The following is a 14960-nucleotide window of genomic DNA, read 5'->3' as shown; positions in this document are numbered from 1 at the left end:
TGAGCACCCCAGACAACAGAAAGAGGCAAAAACACTTATGAGCACCCCAGACAACAGAAAGAGGAAAAACACTTATGAGCACCCCAGACAACAGAAAGAGGCAAAAACACTTATGAGCACCCCAGACAACAGAAAGAGGAAAAAACACTTATGAGCACCCCAGACAACAGAAAGAGGCAAAAACACTTATGAGCACCCCAGACAACAGAAAGAGGCAAAAACACTTATGAGCACCCCAGACAACAGAAAGAGGCAAAAACACTTATGAGCACCCCAGACAACAGAAAGAGGAAAAAACACTTATGAGCACCCCAGACAACAGAAAGAGGCAAAAACACTTATGAGCACCCCAGACAACAGAAAGAGGCAAAAACACTTATGAGCACCCCAGACAACAGAAAGAGGCAAAAACACTTATGAGCACCCCAGACAACAGAAAGAGGAAAAAACACTTATGAGCACCCCAGACAACAGAAAGAGGCAAAAACACTTATGAGCACCCCAGACAACAGAAAGAGGCAAAAACACTTATGAGCACCCCAGACAACAGAAAGAGGCAAAAACACTTATGAGCACCCCAGACAACAGAAAGAGGAAAAACACTTATGAGCACCCCAGACAACAGAAAGAGGCAAAAACACTTATGAGCACCCCAGACAACAGAAAGAGGCAAAAACACTTATGAGCACCCCAGACAACAGAAAGAGGCAAAAACACTTATGAGCACCCCAGACAACAGAAAGAGAAAAAACACTTATGAGCACCCCAGACAACAGAAAGAGGCAAAAACACTTATGAGCACCCCAGACAACAGAAAGAGGAAAAACACTTATGAGCACCCCAGACAACAGAAAGAGGCAAAAACACTTATGAGCACCCCAGACAACAGAAAGAGGAAAAAACACTTATGAGCACCCCAGACAACAGAAAGAGGAAAAAACACTTATGAGCACCCCAGACAACAGAAAGAGGAAAAACACTTATGAGCAACCCAGACAACAGAAAGAGGAAAAACACTTATGAGCACCCCAGACAACAGAAAGAGGAAAAAACACTTATGAGCACCCCAGACAACAGAAAGAGGAAAAAACACTTATGAGCACCCCAGACAACAGAAAGAGGCAAAAACACTTATGAGCACCCCAGACAACAGAAAGAGGAAAAAACACTTATGAGCACCCCAGACAACAGAAAGAGGAAAAAACACTTATGAGCACCCCAGACAACAGAAAGAGGAAAAACACTTATGAGCACCCCAGACAACAGAAAGAGGAAAAAACACTTATGAGCACCCCAGACAACAGAAAGAGGAAAAAACACTTATGAGCACCCCAGACAACAGAAAGAGGAAAAAACACTTATGAGCACCCCAGACAACAGAAAGAGGAAAAAACACTTATGAGCACCCCAGACAACAGAAAGAGGAAAAAAAAAAAACACTTATGAGCACCCCAGACAACAGAAAGAGGAAAAAACACTTATGAGCACCCCAGACAACAGAAAGAGGCAAAAACACTTATGAGCACCCCAGACAACAGAAAGAGGAAAAACACTTATGAGCACCCCAGACAACAGAAAGAGGAAAAAACACTTATGAGCACCCCAGACAACAGAAAGAGGAAAAACACTTATGAGCACCCCAGACAACAGAAAGAGGCAAAAACACTTATGAGCACCCCAGACAACAGAAAAGGAAAAAACACTTATGAGCACCCCAGACAACAGAAAGAGGAAAAAACACTTATGAGCACCCCAGACAACAGAAAGAGGCAAAAACACTTATGAGCACCCCAGACAACAGAAAGAGGAAAAACACTTATGAGCACCCCAGACAACAGAAAGAGGAAAAAACACTTATGAGCACCCCAGACAACAGAAAGAGGAAAAAACACTTATGAGCACCCCAGACAACAGAAAGAGGCAAAAACACTTATGAGCACCCCAAACAACAGAAAGAGGAAAAAACACTTATGAGCACCCCAGACAACAGAAAGAGGAAAAAACACTTATGAGCACCCCAGACAACACAAAGAGGCAAAAACACTTATGAGCACCCCAGACAACAGAAAGAGGGAAAAAACACTTATGAGCACCCCAGACAACAGAAAGAGGAAAAAACACTTATGAGCACCCCAGACAACAGAAAGAGGCAAAAACACTTATGAGCACCCCAGACAACAGAAAGAGGAAAAAACACTTATGAGCACCCCAGACAACAGAAAGAGGCAAAAACACTTATGAGCACCCCAGACAACAGAAAGAGGCAAAAACACTTATGAGCACCCCAGACAACAGAAAGAGGCAAAAACACTTATGAGCACCCCAGACAACAGAAAGAGGCAAAAACACTTATGAGCACCCCAGACAACAGAAAGAGGCAAAAACACTTATGAGCACCCCAGACAACAGAAAGAGGAAAAAACACTTATGAGCACCCCAGACAACAGAAAGAGGCAAAAACACTTATGAGCACCCCAGACAACAGAAAGAGGCAAAAACACTTATGAGCACCCCAGACAACAGAAAGAGGAAAAACACTTATGAGCACCCCAGACAACAGAAAGAGGCAAAAACACTTATGAGCACCCCAGACAACAGAAAGAGGAAAAACACTTATGAGCACCCCAGACAACAGAAAGAGGCAAAAACACTTATGAGCACCCCAGACAACAGAAAGAGGCAAAAACACTTATGAGCACCCCAGACAACAGAAAGAGGCAAAAACACTTATGAGCACCCCAGACAACAGAAAGAGGAAAAAAACACTTATGAGCACCCCAGACAACAGAAAGAGGCAAAAACACTTATGAGCACCCCAGACAACAGAAAGAGGCAAAAACACTTATGAGCACCCCAGACAACAGAAAGAGGAAAAAACACTTATGAGCACCCCAGACAACAGAAAGAGGCAAAAACACTTATGAGCACCCCAGACAACAGAAAGAGGAAAAAACACTTATGAGCACCCCAGACAACAGAAAGAGGAAAAAACACTTATGAGCACCCCAGACAACAGAAAGAGGAAAAAACACTTATGAGCACCCCAGACAACAGAAAGAGGAAAAACACTTATGAGCACCCCAGACAACAGAAAGAGGCAAAAACACTTATGAGCACCCCAGACAACAGAAAGAGGCAAAAACACTTATGAGCACCCCAGACAACAGAAAGAGGCAAAAACACTTATGAGCACCCCAGACAACAGAAAGAGGAAAAAACACTTATGAGCACCCCAGACAACAGAAAGAGGCAAAAACACTTATGAGCACCCCAGACAACAGAAAGAGGAAAAACACTTATGAGCACCCCAGACAACAGAAAGAGGCAAAAACACTTATGAGCACCCCAGACAACAGAAAGAGGCAAAAACACTTATGAGCACCCCAGACAACAGAAAGAGGCAAAAACACTTATGAGCACCCCAGACAACAGAAAGAGGCAAAAACACTTATGAGCACCCCAGACAACAGAAAGAGGCAAAAACACTTATGAGCACCCCAGACAACAGAAAGAGGCAAAAACACTTATGAGCACCCCAGACAACAGAAAGAGGAAAAAACACTTATGAGCACCCCAGACAACAGAAAGAGGCAAAAACACTTATGAGCACCCCAGACAACAGAAAGAGGCAAAAACACTTATGAGCACCCCAGACAACAGAAAGAGGCAAAAACACTTATGAGCACCCCAGACAACAGAAAGAGGCAAAAACACTTATGAGCACCCCAGACAACAGAAAGAGGCAAAAACACTTATGAGCACCCCAGACAACAGAAAGAGGCAAAAACACTTATGAGCACCCCAGACAACAGAAAGAGGAAAAAACACTTATGAGCACCCCAGACAACAGAAAGAGGCAAAAACACTTATGAGCACCCCAGACAACAGAAAAACAAAGAGGAAAGAAAAACACTTATGAGCACCCCAGACAACAGAAAGAGGCAAAAACACTTATGAGCACCCCAGACAACAGAAAGAGGAAAAAACACTTATGAGCACCCCAGACAACAGAAAGAGGCAAAAACACTTATGAGCACCCCAGACAACAGAAAGAGGAAAAAACACTTATGAGCACCCCAGACAACAGAAAGAGGAAAAAACACTTATGAGCACCCCAGACAACAGAAAGAGGAAAAAAACACTTATGAGCACCCCAGACAACAGAAAGAGGCAAAAACACTTATGAGCACCCCAGACAACAGAAAGAGGAAAAAACACTTATGAGCACCCCAGACAACAGAAAGAGGAAAAAACACTTATGAGCACCCCAGACAACAGAAAGAGGCAAAAACACTTATGAGCACCCCAGACAACAGAAAGAGGCAAAAACACTTATGAGCACCCCAGACAACAGAAAGAGGAAAAAACACTTATGAGCACCCCAGACAACAGAAAGAGGAAAAAACACTTATGAGCACCCCAGACAACAGAAAGAGGCAAAAACACTTATGAGCACCCCAGACAACAGAAAGAGGAAAAACACTTATGAGCACCCCAGACAACAGAAAGAGGCAAAAACACTTATGAGCACCCCAGACAACAGAAAGAGGCAAAAACACTTATGAGCACCCCAGACAACAGAAAGAGGCAAAAACACTTATGAGCACCCCAGACAACAGAAAGAGGAAAAAACACTTATGAGCACCCCAGACAACAGAAAGAGGAAAAAACACTTATGAGCACCCCAGACAACAGAAAGAGGCAAAAACACTTATGAGCACCCCAGACAACAGAAAGAGGAAAAAACACTTATGAGCACCCCAGACAACAGAAAGAGGCAAAAACACTTATGAGCACCCCAGACAACAGAAAGAGGCAAAAACACTTATGAGCACCCCAGACAACAGAAAGAGGCAAAAACACTTATGAGCACCCCAGACAACAGAAAGAGGAAAAAACACTTATGAGCACCCCAGACAACAGAAAGAGGCAAAAACACTTATGAGCACCCCAGACAACAGAAAGAGGAAAAAACACTTATGAGCACCCCAGACAACAGAAAGAGGAAAAAACACTTATGAGCACCCCAGACAACAGAAAGAGGCAAAAACACTTATGAGCACCCCAGACAACAGAAAGAGGCAAAAACACTTATGAGCACCCCAGACAACAGAAAGAGGCAAAAACACTTATGAGCACCCCAGACAACAGAAAGAGGAAAAACAGTTATGAACTGAACATAACAGTATGTCAGTTGAAGGGAGGACAGTAGCAGGTGACCCATCTGTGGTTTGTGACTACTATGATTTCCCATTGTAGTCAATTCAATTGCAGTAATTCCATTACCGATTTTCCAGTAATTCAATTACCAACTTGGTAACAGAATTACGAGTTTTAATCACTTAGTAATTAATACATTTGATATCAGTAAAAACACTATAACTAACTGGTAGGTCTACCTTTACCTATTACTTCTGTGAACTTTCATTATCCTCAGTCCTCATGAGGGAGAGAAATGTGAAAATATCTGAAAGATAATGTGTGTTTTTTATAACGGAATTACAAGGCACAAGGCAATATTTCTTAAACTTACTGGAGGCAAATAAGTTCTCCAAAACTAAATATAAGTGCTGATATTAGTTGGCAGGGGTCTTTACTTACAATACAACAATATTGATGCATTTCTAATACCTTGTCAGACTTTTCCTGCTAGATGTTGTCTAAGACCCTTTTTCCATCTGTTTGACCACAAATCAAAGTCTTTGGTTAGTTTTGATTTGATGCTCCTATGAAGTTAACATGTTGGTGCTCATGGCTCCTTTTAGATGGAAATGTCCTATAGCAACTGGGGAAAGAGCAGCATCACTTTTTCCTTCAGCTAATCATTTGATTGGGTTTCTGTTATTGGAAGCTGCATCTGTCAACGTCAGAATACTGCCATGTTCCCATGTAATGACTTCATCATGTATTCCATTAGGGCTAAAAATATTGAGTGAAAATGCATCAGTGAATTTCTAAACAGAGGCACATGCACACAAGCGCACACTGTTCAACATGACCATGCAAGAGCACTAAAACACAGAGACAAACTCACACGCATGGTTACACACACAGGCCCAGAGCGAGAGGACTGCTTCAAATATTCCTGACGCAGTGGCATGCTGCAGCATGCTGGCCCTCTCACTGTCTCACTCGACAGCTTTCCCTGCCAGCTGAACAGAAACACAAGCCCACTTACACAAATATATTGTATGCCCAAGAAAACACGCACACACGCACACTTCACCACGCGTCATCCCCTCTTCTGGACAACTTCCATCCCAAAATGGTTGAAGTAAGAAGAAGAAAGAGCAGGAAAGCGAGTGGAGAAAAGCAGGAAAGAAGTGGACCTTTGAACTCGCTCTGAGGTTAATGGTATCTCTACCCTAAACCCTATCCTTATCTAACCATAACCCTTACTTAACCCTAACCCCTTTAAATGTAAACTTCAATGGGGGGTATGGACGTCCCAAGGATCCCAGATAACAAGGACCCTTTCTCTGATCACTCCGGGAGATACAGGCCATCCTCTCTTGCGAGCTACCTCACGTCTTCTTACCCTCCTACACACAGACACACAGACACACACACACACTCAGTCCAACACACAACCAGTAATCGTCTCTGTGGTTTTTACCGGTCACTGTCTCTCAGGGAGAGCTTAAAAACTTACTCGGGCTAGGGGGCAGTATTTGGAAGTTTGGATGAATGAGGTGCCCAAAGTAAACTACCTGTTACTCAGGCCCAGAAGCTAGGATATGCATATAATTGGTAGTATTGGATAGAAAACACTCAATTTCCAAAACTGTTAAAATAATGTATGTGAGTATCCAATCCATCCAGAATTTTTTTTTCAGCTCACCCCTGATTACTATGGCTGTCAATGGGAATATAAAACAAATACCTCCCAGATTGCAGTTCCTAGGGCTTCCACTAGATGTCAACAGTCTTTAGAAAGAGTTTCAGGCTTGGTTTTTGAAAAATAAGCTAGAATTTGTAGTTTTAGTAAGTGGCTCCCATTTTGGCTGTAGCGTTTGTTGCACGTTCCGGTGATTGCACATACTTTGTTATTTATCTCCGATAATGGCCAAGCGCGTCAATGAAACTGACTTTTTGGGGATATAAAGAAGGACTTTATTGATCAAAAGGACCATTTGTTATGTATCTGGGACCCTTAATATGACAATTTTTGTAATTTGAATTTCGCGCACTGCAATTACACCGGATGTTGTCGAGGTGAGACGCTAGCCTCCCAATGATCCGTAAGAAGTTTTAAGTGCTGTTCAAAAACATTTGACCCAGCCTAGTTGAGGCAGTTAAAATCTATTCTCTAATTTTGCTATTGATTTGGTTCTAATTTCATCTATGAATCTTTATCCTGAGCAAATATGAATGCCTGCGTGGTCACTGCAATTGATGGTTTTCACAAACCACTTAAGGCTTCAGATCCCCTTCCAATTACTTTTAAGGTCCCAAATAACTGTGATGACAGAGTGAGGACCATCTGTGCCGGAGAGAGACAGGCAGCCATACAGGAGACAGGAAGAACAGCAGGAAAGAAGTGGACCAGACTTGTCTCAGCCTGCCCACAGCTACGTCAATGACTGACCCCTCACCTCTGACCCTGCCTATGCTGCTGGATGCCGTGTCTCTAGAATAGCATGGCCACAGAACATGGACTCTGTTCAGACCTGAGCTCCTCTTTTGAAAGCTCAACAATGCATGCAGGAGGAATGCACACACACAGATTGAGACATCCGTATACTTGAGAGACATACTGACACAGTAGAAAAATGCTCTCACTGTGAAACATCAATCATCTCACTTAGACATATTTTTGGTCACACATACACACACACACGGTCACACACATACGTATTTAAGTCAAAGCCAAAGTGAAAGCCTTCATTATGAATTGATCCTGGTTTTAGACTCTGATTAACAGTCATTCATAATGCCATACCACCGTGTTAATAACAGTCATTCATAATGCCATAACACCGTGTTAATAACAGTCATTCATAATGCCATACCACCGTGTTAATAACAGTCATTCATAATGCCATACCACCGTGTTAATAACAGTCATTCATAATGCCATACCACCGTGTTAATAACAGTCATTCATAATGCCATACCACCGTGTTAATAACAGTCATTCATAATGCCATACCACCGTGTTAATAACAGTCATTCATAATGCCATACCACAGTGTTAATAACAGTCATTCGTAATGCCATAACACCGTGTTAATAACAGTCATTCGTAATGCCATACCACCGTGTTAATAACAGTCATTCATAATGCCATACCACAGTGTTAACATGTTTACTTCACTGCAGTAAAGTACTGTCTGAGACAGAAGGGACCACACTGAGCAAAGTGGATTCCCTCCTAACTTATAAGGCCATTAGAATGGAATGCCTTGGGGGAATTCCAGAGTGACAGTAATAAATGAGTCCCTTGACGGGGCAGATAACGAGGGTCAACAGCCTGAGGAATCTGCTGCTGACATTTAGGGAAATTTGTTTGAAACTCCGAGACACGACATACTGTTGGAGTGGAGATAGAGACAACTAGAGACACGACATACTGTTGGAGTGGAGATAGAGACAACTAGAGACACGACATACTGTTGGAGTGGAGACAGAGACAACTAGAGACACGACATACTGTTGGAGTGGAGACAGAGACAACTAGAGACACGACATACTGTTGGAGTGGAGACAGAGACAACTAGAGACACGACATACTGTTGGAGTGGAGACAGAGACAACTAGAGACACGACATACTGTTGGAGAGGAGACAGAGACAACTAGAGACACGACATACTGTTGGAGAGGAGACAGAGACAACTAGAGACACGACATACTGTTGGAGAGACAGAGACAACTAGAGACACGACATACTGTTGGAGAGGAGACAGAGGTACAAATGGTACAAACATTATTGGGCAGACAACAGCACAAAGGGCAAGAAGGTAGAGACAACAATACTAGAGACAACATCACACAAAACAGCCACAACTGTCAGTAAGAGTGTCCATGATTGAGTCTTTGAATGAAGAGACTGAGATAAAAATGTCCAGTTTGAGTGTTTGTTGCAGCTCGTTCCAGTCGCTAGCTGCAGCGAACTGAAAAGAGAAGCGACCCAGGGATGTGTGTGCTTTGGGGACCTTTACCAGAATGTGACTGGCAGAACAGGTGTTGTATGTGGAGGATGAGGCCTGCAGTAGATATCTCAGATAGGGGGGAGTGAGGCCTAAGAAGGTTTTATAAATAAGCATCAACCAGTGGGCTAGAACATCTAGCTGCTCGAGAGCACCCTTACCTGCTGATCTATAAATGATGTCTCTGTGTTCAGAACAGGGTGTTCAGAACAAGGTTAAGGGTAGAGAAAGCTTGTTGGGACACTAAGAAAGCTTTGTTGTAGAGCATTAAACACAAAATCCGGGGCGTGTCCACCTGAGTATAAGACTGTATCATCTGCATATAAATGGATGAGAGCTTCCTACTGCCTACTTCGTACTAAATGAACAAGGCTGAAGCCAGAAGAGGATGATGCCAGAGGTGATGGTGGTGAATGGAGGAAGAGGATGATGCCAGAAGTGATGGTGGTGAATGGAGGAAGAGGATGATGCCAGAGGTGATAGCTCACTTCCTCTCACTCATGTTCTTTCAAGCATGCAACCCGGTGATTGAGTCAATCCTAGTGTTGCAATGCAACCGGCAGTCAGGGATAAGGAAAGTCAACACCAGCCCACATGTTCTCATTAGGCTGAGCTACGAAAAACTGAAAAAGTATTTCCTTCCCATCTTCTGAATCTGGGCCAGTCAGTCTCTGTCTGGCACTTACCAGACACTTCCTAAACACTTGATGAGTGTCAAGCATGCTACCTAGCAGAGGAGGAGGCAATAGCATACCTGCAGGCAAGGAGGAATAACAGGCTGTACGGTGAGAGTGAACCTGTCTGTCAGTGTGTCTGTCTGGGAAGCAACAGGCAGCTCGTAACCGCCAACGGTGCTCTGGCAGACCTGTCTGTCTGCCTGGACGGGTTCCTCCTTATAGTCCTGTTTGTGTCATGTTGACAAATTCAAAACAAACCACTCTTCCCTGCTTTCACTTAGTGCCAGCACCAGAGAGGCTGATCAACACCCCCCCCCATTTCATTTCAGTGTAGTTAGGCACACAATTGTGTTTCACTCATGTTAGTTGAGGAGTAACCAATGATAACTACCACAGAGTAGCAACCCAATAGTCCCTCTGTGTTTGTGAGTGATTGTCAGATTGCCTCATGTTCCACATTATGGCTTAACAATGCTAACCCTATCAGCATTCAAACTGTATCCGGGCCATTATCCAATGCTTTATTGAATTATATAATAGCCTCCTAATTTGGCAGAATAACTTTGTTGCACACATTAGAGATATTGTTGCCAAGTACCAACTCGTCCATGGAGTTGAGTGCAGACTAGAGTTCCTTAAATGAACCTCTGACTCGCGATATGAGGATACTTTTTTTTTTTAAATGAAATTCTTAAACCATTATCATGTACCTATGTTTGTCCTCTGTTGTTGCGTGCCTTTCTTTGTTTGCTGAAATCAAACAAAAAAAAATCTAATGAAACGTTATTCAAATACAACCACTGACTGTTTCCTCATTGGTGGTGCTCTAAGATGGCAACTCAGCCGAGAATGCCAATTGAATCTCAACAAGGAAAACATCGGTGGTTGTATTTGATTCACGTTTTATTAAAAAATGTATGGATTTCAGCAAAGAAATGCACGCAACAAAGGACAAACATAGGTGGACCTACAAGGTAAGTATCGAGGCATAACGACTAGAAGGAGTTGGAGGTTCAACTCAAAAGCTCTAGAATGTGCTCAACTCAGTGGAGTTTAGATTCTTGGCGAGGGAGAATGCTGTAGTGAAGCAAGGCAAACAATGAACAAGTGTCATTTTGGCATTAGAACACAAGCAGGGAAGGGGTTGCAACGTGTTTTATTCTAATGTTCTTTTCTTGGGAACCCCATGGATGGTTGTCATGGGAACTCAAGAATTCCCGGGACAACTCTCCTGCCAGCTTTTCTTCAGTGCTTAGCTTAGAGTACAGACAGACTCCCTTTTGCCCTTTTGGTTAAGTGCTGAATTGGCTTTTGAAAGGACTTATTCTTGTATTGTGACCTGTTGAACTGCTAGACCTTTTGCACTTTGCCGTTGATTATTCTCCTTAACTAATTGTGCTAATAAATGTAACGTTAATGCGTTGAATTAAATGGTCGTCTATCATCACTTGGACAACATGTGAGAGTGAGCCGTCCTAGATTGATGTGCAATAAATGCCCATCCTGTGTCATGCATACTATTAATTATATTCATGTTAATGATATTGACCTCTGCATATTTCCTCGGAAATAAGATGGAAATACTGAGACAGGCTAAGAATTAAATTAATGAAAAGCAGACAAGCATGTCATGCTGCTACGTTGAGATTCAGTCAAATAAAAAAGGTGAAATAACATGCAAAGGGGGTTCACCATAATTCTTACCTACAAACAGACAGAAAACATCCAAGCCGACCAGCATCTTTCTCTTGGTACAGAGTGAAGTGTCTGCAGGTTCTGCAAGGATGTGATTCTTCCCAGAGCCGTTTTCCTTCATCGCCTCCCCGGCTCCCCCGTTGTCGGATAAACGCTGCTGAAGCTCAGCGTCCCGAGGAAGAGTACTAGTGTGTGTCGAGTTGAACTTTTGCATATTGTCTTGTTTAAAATACAACGTTGATGTTGTCTTGTTGCTGTTTTCTGACAGTAACGTTAAGTATTCCAAAGGTGAACATTCAGTCCGTCCAACGTTGAAAAATACAAATTAATGATGGCTGACTAACTTTAGCTAGCTAGCTGTGAAAACCATGTCCAACAACCACAAGTTCAACTTGACAGGTATCAAACCGTTAGCAACAAGCTTATCTGTGAAATGTAAGACAAATTCCACGACAGCGTAAAGAAGAGTAAAGATAAACTGAAAGAGAAGTGTTCTTGCTAGTCTAAGCAAAGCTGGCAGTTCACTGAGGTGTTGCGAGCTAAAGCGCTCACTGTCCCACTGTCTCGTGTTCTGTTCAAAGTCTTCAACTACTGTAGCTGGCTAGACACGCTACATCATACGTTACCCTAAAACCAACTAAATCAATATTTTAAAAGAATAACTTGCAGAACACGCATTGCTCAATCCGTCTGTCAACTTTCAAACTTGCTCATATGCCATTCATTCAACTATTCCAAATGCCCTCTCCATGTGGACTGTTTTCTGTTCAGTCCTCCTGTTCCCTCGCATTTTGTCCCTCCCCAAAACTAGGCAGAGCCCCAGGAGTTTGTTTTGCAAAATGTTTATATCTCCTTTGCTCCAGTCGCACCCACTTGTTAGTTAAATACAGTAGTTAACCAAATAGCGACCCGGACTATCTGCATTGACCCTTTTTGCACTAACTGACTCAACTCTTACACTGCTGCTACTGTTTACTATCTGTCACTTTATGTACAGTACATATCTACCTCAATTACCTCGCACAAGTACCCTGCACATCGACTCAGGATTGGTATCCCTTGTATATTGCCAAATTATCGTTACTCATTGCGTATCTATTATTATGTGTTTTACTTTTCTATTATTTCTCTATTTTCTTTAACTCTGCATTGTAGGAAGGGCCTGTAAGTAATAATTTCACTGCTAGTGCACACCTGTTGTTTACGAAGCATGTGACGAATAAAATTTAATTATCTTACTTTTTTGTTTCATACTAATAGCTTTGTTTGTTTTATTTGTTAACATCTATGTTAAGCTAGAATCAATACTATATTTGAGAGAGTATTAAGAGTATAGAAAAATATATAAATGTTTATTTAATTGCATTAATTTTTATTTCAGTGTGCTTTGATGAACTGTGGTATGTGTATTAAATTAGGTTAGTAATCCAATGTAATTGTATGTGGCACATGCTTCTTAGACAGCAGGTATAGACTAACAGTGAAATGCTTACTTAAGGGTCCTTTTCCAACAATGCGGAGTTAAAGATAAAATAGAAACAGTGAGACAGGAATAAATACACAGTTAATAACAAATACAAATAACGTGGCTATATATAGGGAGTAGAACATAGCGTGGCTATATATAGGGAGTAGAACCTAGCGTGGCTATATATAGGGAGTAGAACCTAACGTGGCTATATATAGGGAGTAGAACCTAACGTGGCTATATATAGGGAGTAGAACCTAACGTGGCTATATATAGGGAGTAGAACCTAACGTGGCTATATATAGGGAGTAGAACCTAACGTGGCTATATATAGGGAGTAGAACCTAACGTGGCTATATATAGGGAGTAGAACCTAACGTGGCTATATATAGGGAGTAGAACCTAACGTGGCTATATATAGGGAGTAGAACCTAACGTGGCTATATATAGGGAGTAGAACCTAACGTGGCTATATATACGGAGTAGAACATAACGTGGCTATATATAGGGAGTAGAACATAGCGTGGCTATATATAGGGAGTAGAACATAGCGTGGTCCTTCTGTAGCTCAGTTGGTAGAGCATGGCGCTTGTAACGCCAGGGTAGTGGGTTCGTTTCCCGGGACCACCCATACGTAGAATGTATGCACACATGACTGTAAGTCGCTTTGGATAAAAGCGTCTGCTAAATGGCATATATTATTATTATATTATTATTATTATTATTATTATATTATTATTATATTATTATTATTATATTATTATATAGGGAGTAGAACATAGCGTGGCTATATATAGGGAGTAGAACATAGCGTGGCTATATATAGGGAGTAGAACAGAACACTGCTATATATAGGGAGTAGAACAGAACACGGCTATATATAGGGAGTAGAACGGAACACGGCTATATATAGGGAGTAGAACGGAACACAGCTATATATAGGGAGTACCAGTACGAGTCTACTGTATGTGCAGGGGTACGAGATAATTGACATAGCTACTGTATGTACTGTACATAAAGGTAGGGGTAAAGTGACTAAGCTACAGGCTAGATTAGACAGTAGCAGCAGCATGAGTGTGTGTGTGTGTATGGTGTCAGTATGCGTGTGTGCATGTTATGTGGGTGTGGATGTATGCAGTTTGTGTTGTGGTGTCAGTGTAAGTGTGTGTGAGTAGATTAGTGTGTAATGAGAGATTCCATTATGTTTCCCAGGCCTACTTAAATTAGAAAAATTTAAAACGAGAGAAAATATTGCCCTTTGCCTTACACTTCAAATGTCATCGTTTGCCCAACAATATCTAATCCTTCCTTTGATCAAATAAATGGATGTATCCCTAGCATCAGTTACTTTCCTGGTCAGTGAAGGCCTAATGGGAGACCATGCAGTAGACCCTATGCCTACCCACCTATTTAATGGACATCTCCAACCCTGAATGTCTCTGCTAAAATGGTTTGTATAGGTAGAACACAGTTATTAGCATATATCTTATGACTGTCTTGTAGATGAGAATTCCTTCAAATGTATACCTTCTGATCAGTCTCAGATTTTTCCTTACAGTGTCATGACTGTCCTGATCAGGTCAGGTTACAGGAGACCACAACCCTACAGATTCTCTCAACCCCAACAGAGGAGGAGAGATCTAGGGGTCTGAAGATGTGGGGGTTTTATGACCCCTGGTAAATCTCAGGCCACAGACAAATTCCTTTGTCCTGTTACTATGGAGAACCAGCCTCAGAACATTAAACAAGAAATAAAGGGACTTTGGAACAATGGTTTCCGTCAGCCACAATGGTGGTCATGACGATAGATGGAATATGAAAATGTATGTCATTTTTGTTTTGTTATTAAAGGTTAATAGATGACGTTATTACGGAAACATTGTAACGTCAACAGTTTAACTAGTATATGTTTGATGTTTATGCATTGTACGTTGTATGGAAAATGTCCAAATCAAAGAGAATGTTTTGGT

General features: G+C 41.9%; 1 protein-coding gene across 1 annotated transcript in view; it reads right to left on the bottom strand.

Annotated features, from left to right (window-relative positions):
• LOC124015477 (phospholipid phosphatase 3-like) overlaps positions 1-12471 on the bottom strand; it is a 39312-nt gene extending 26841 nt beyond the window's left edge. The window contains exon 1 of the mRNA XM_046330681.1: positions 11532-12471. Coding sequence (XP_046186637.1) covers positions 11532-11736 — 205 coding nt within the window. The 5' untranslated portion in view covers positions 11737-12471. The remainder of the gene's footprint in view (positions 1-11531) is intronic.
• Between the last annotated feature and the right edge of the window lie 2489 nt (positions 12472-14960).

Source organism: Oncorhynchus gorbuscha, linkage group LG26, assembly GCF_021184085.1.
Source record: "Oncorhynchus gorbuscha isolate QuinsamMale2020 ecotype Even-year linkage group LG26, OgorEven_v1.0, whole genome shotgun sequence".
Lineage (NCBI taxonomy): Eukaryota > Metazoa > Chordata > Actinopteri > Salmoniformes > Salmonidae > Oncorhynchus > Oncorhynchus gorbuscha.
Note: the sequence above shows the minus strand (reverse complement) of the source record. Positions and strands in the feature narration are given on the sequence as shown.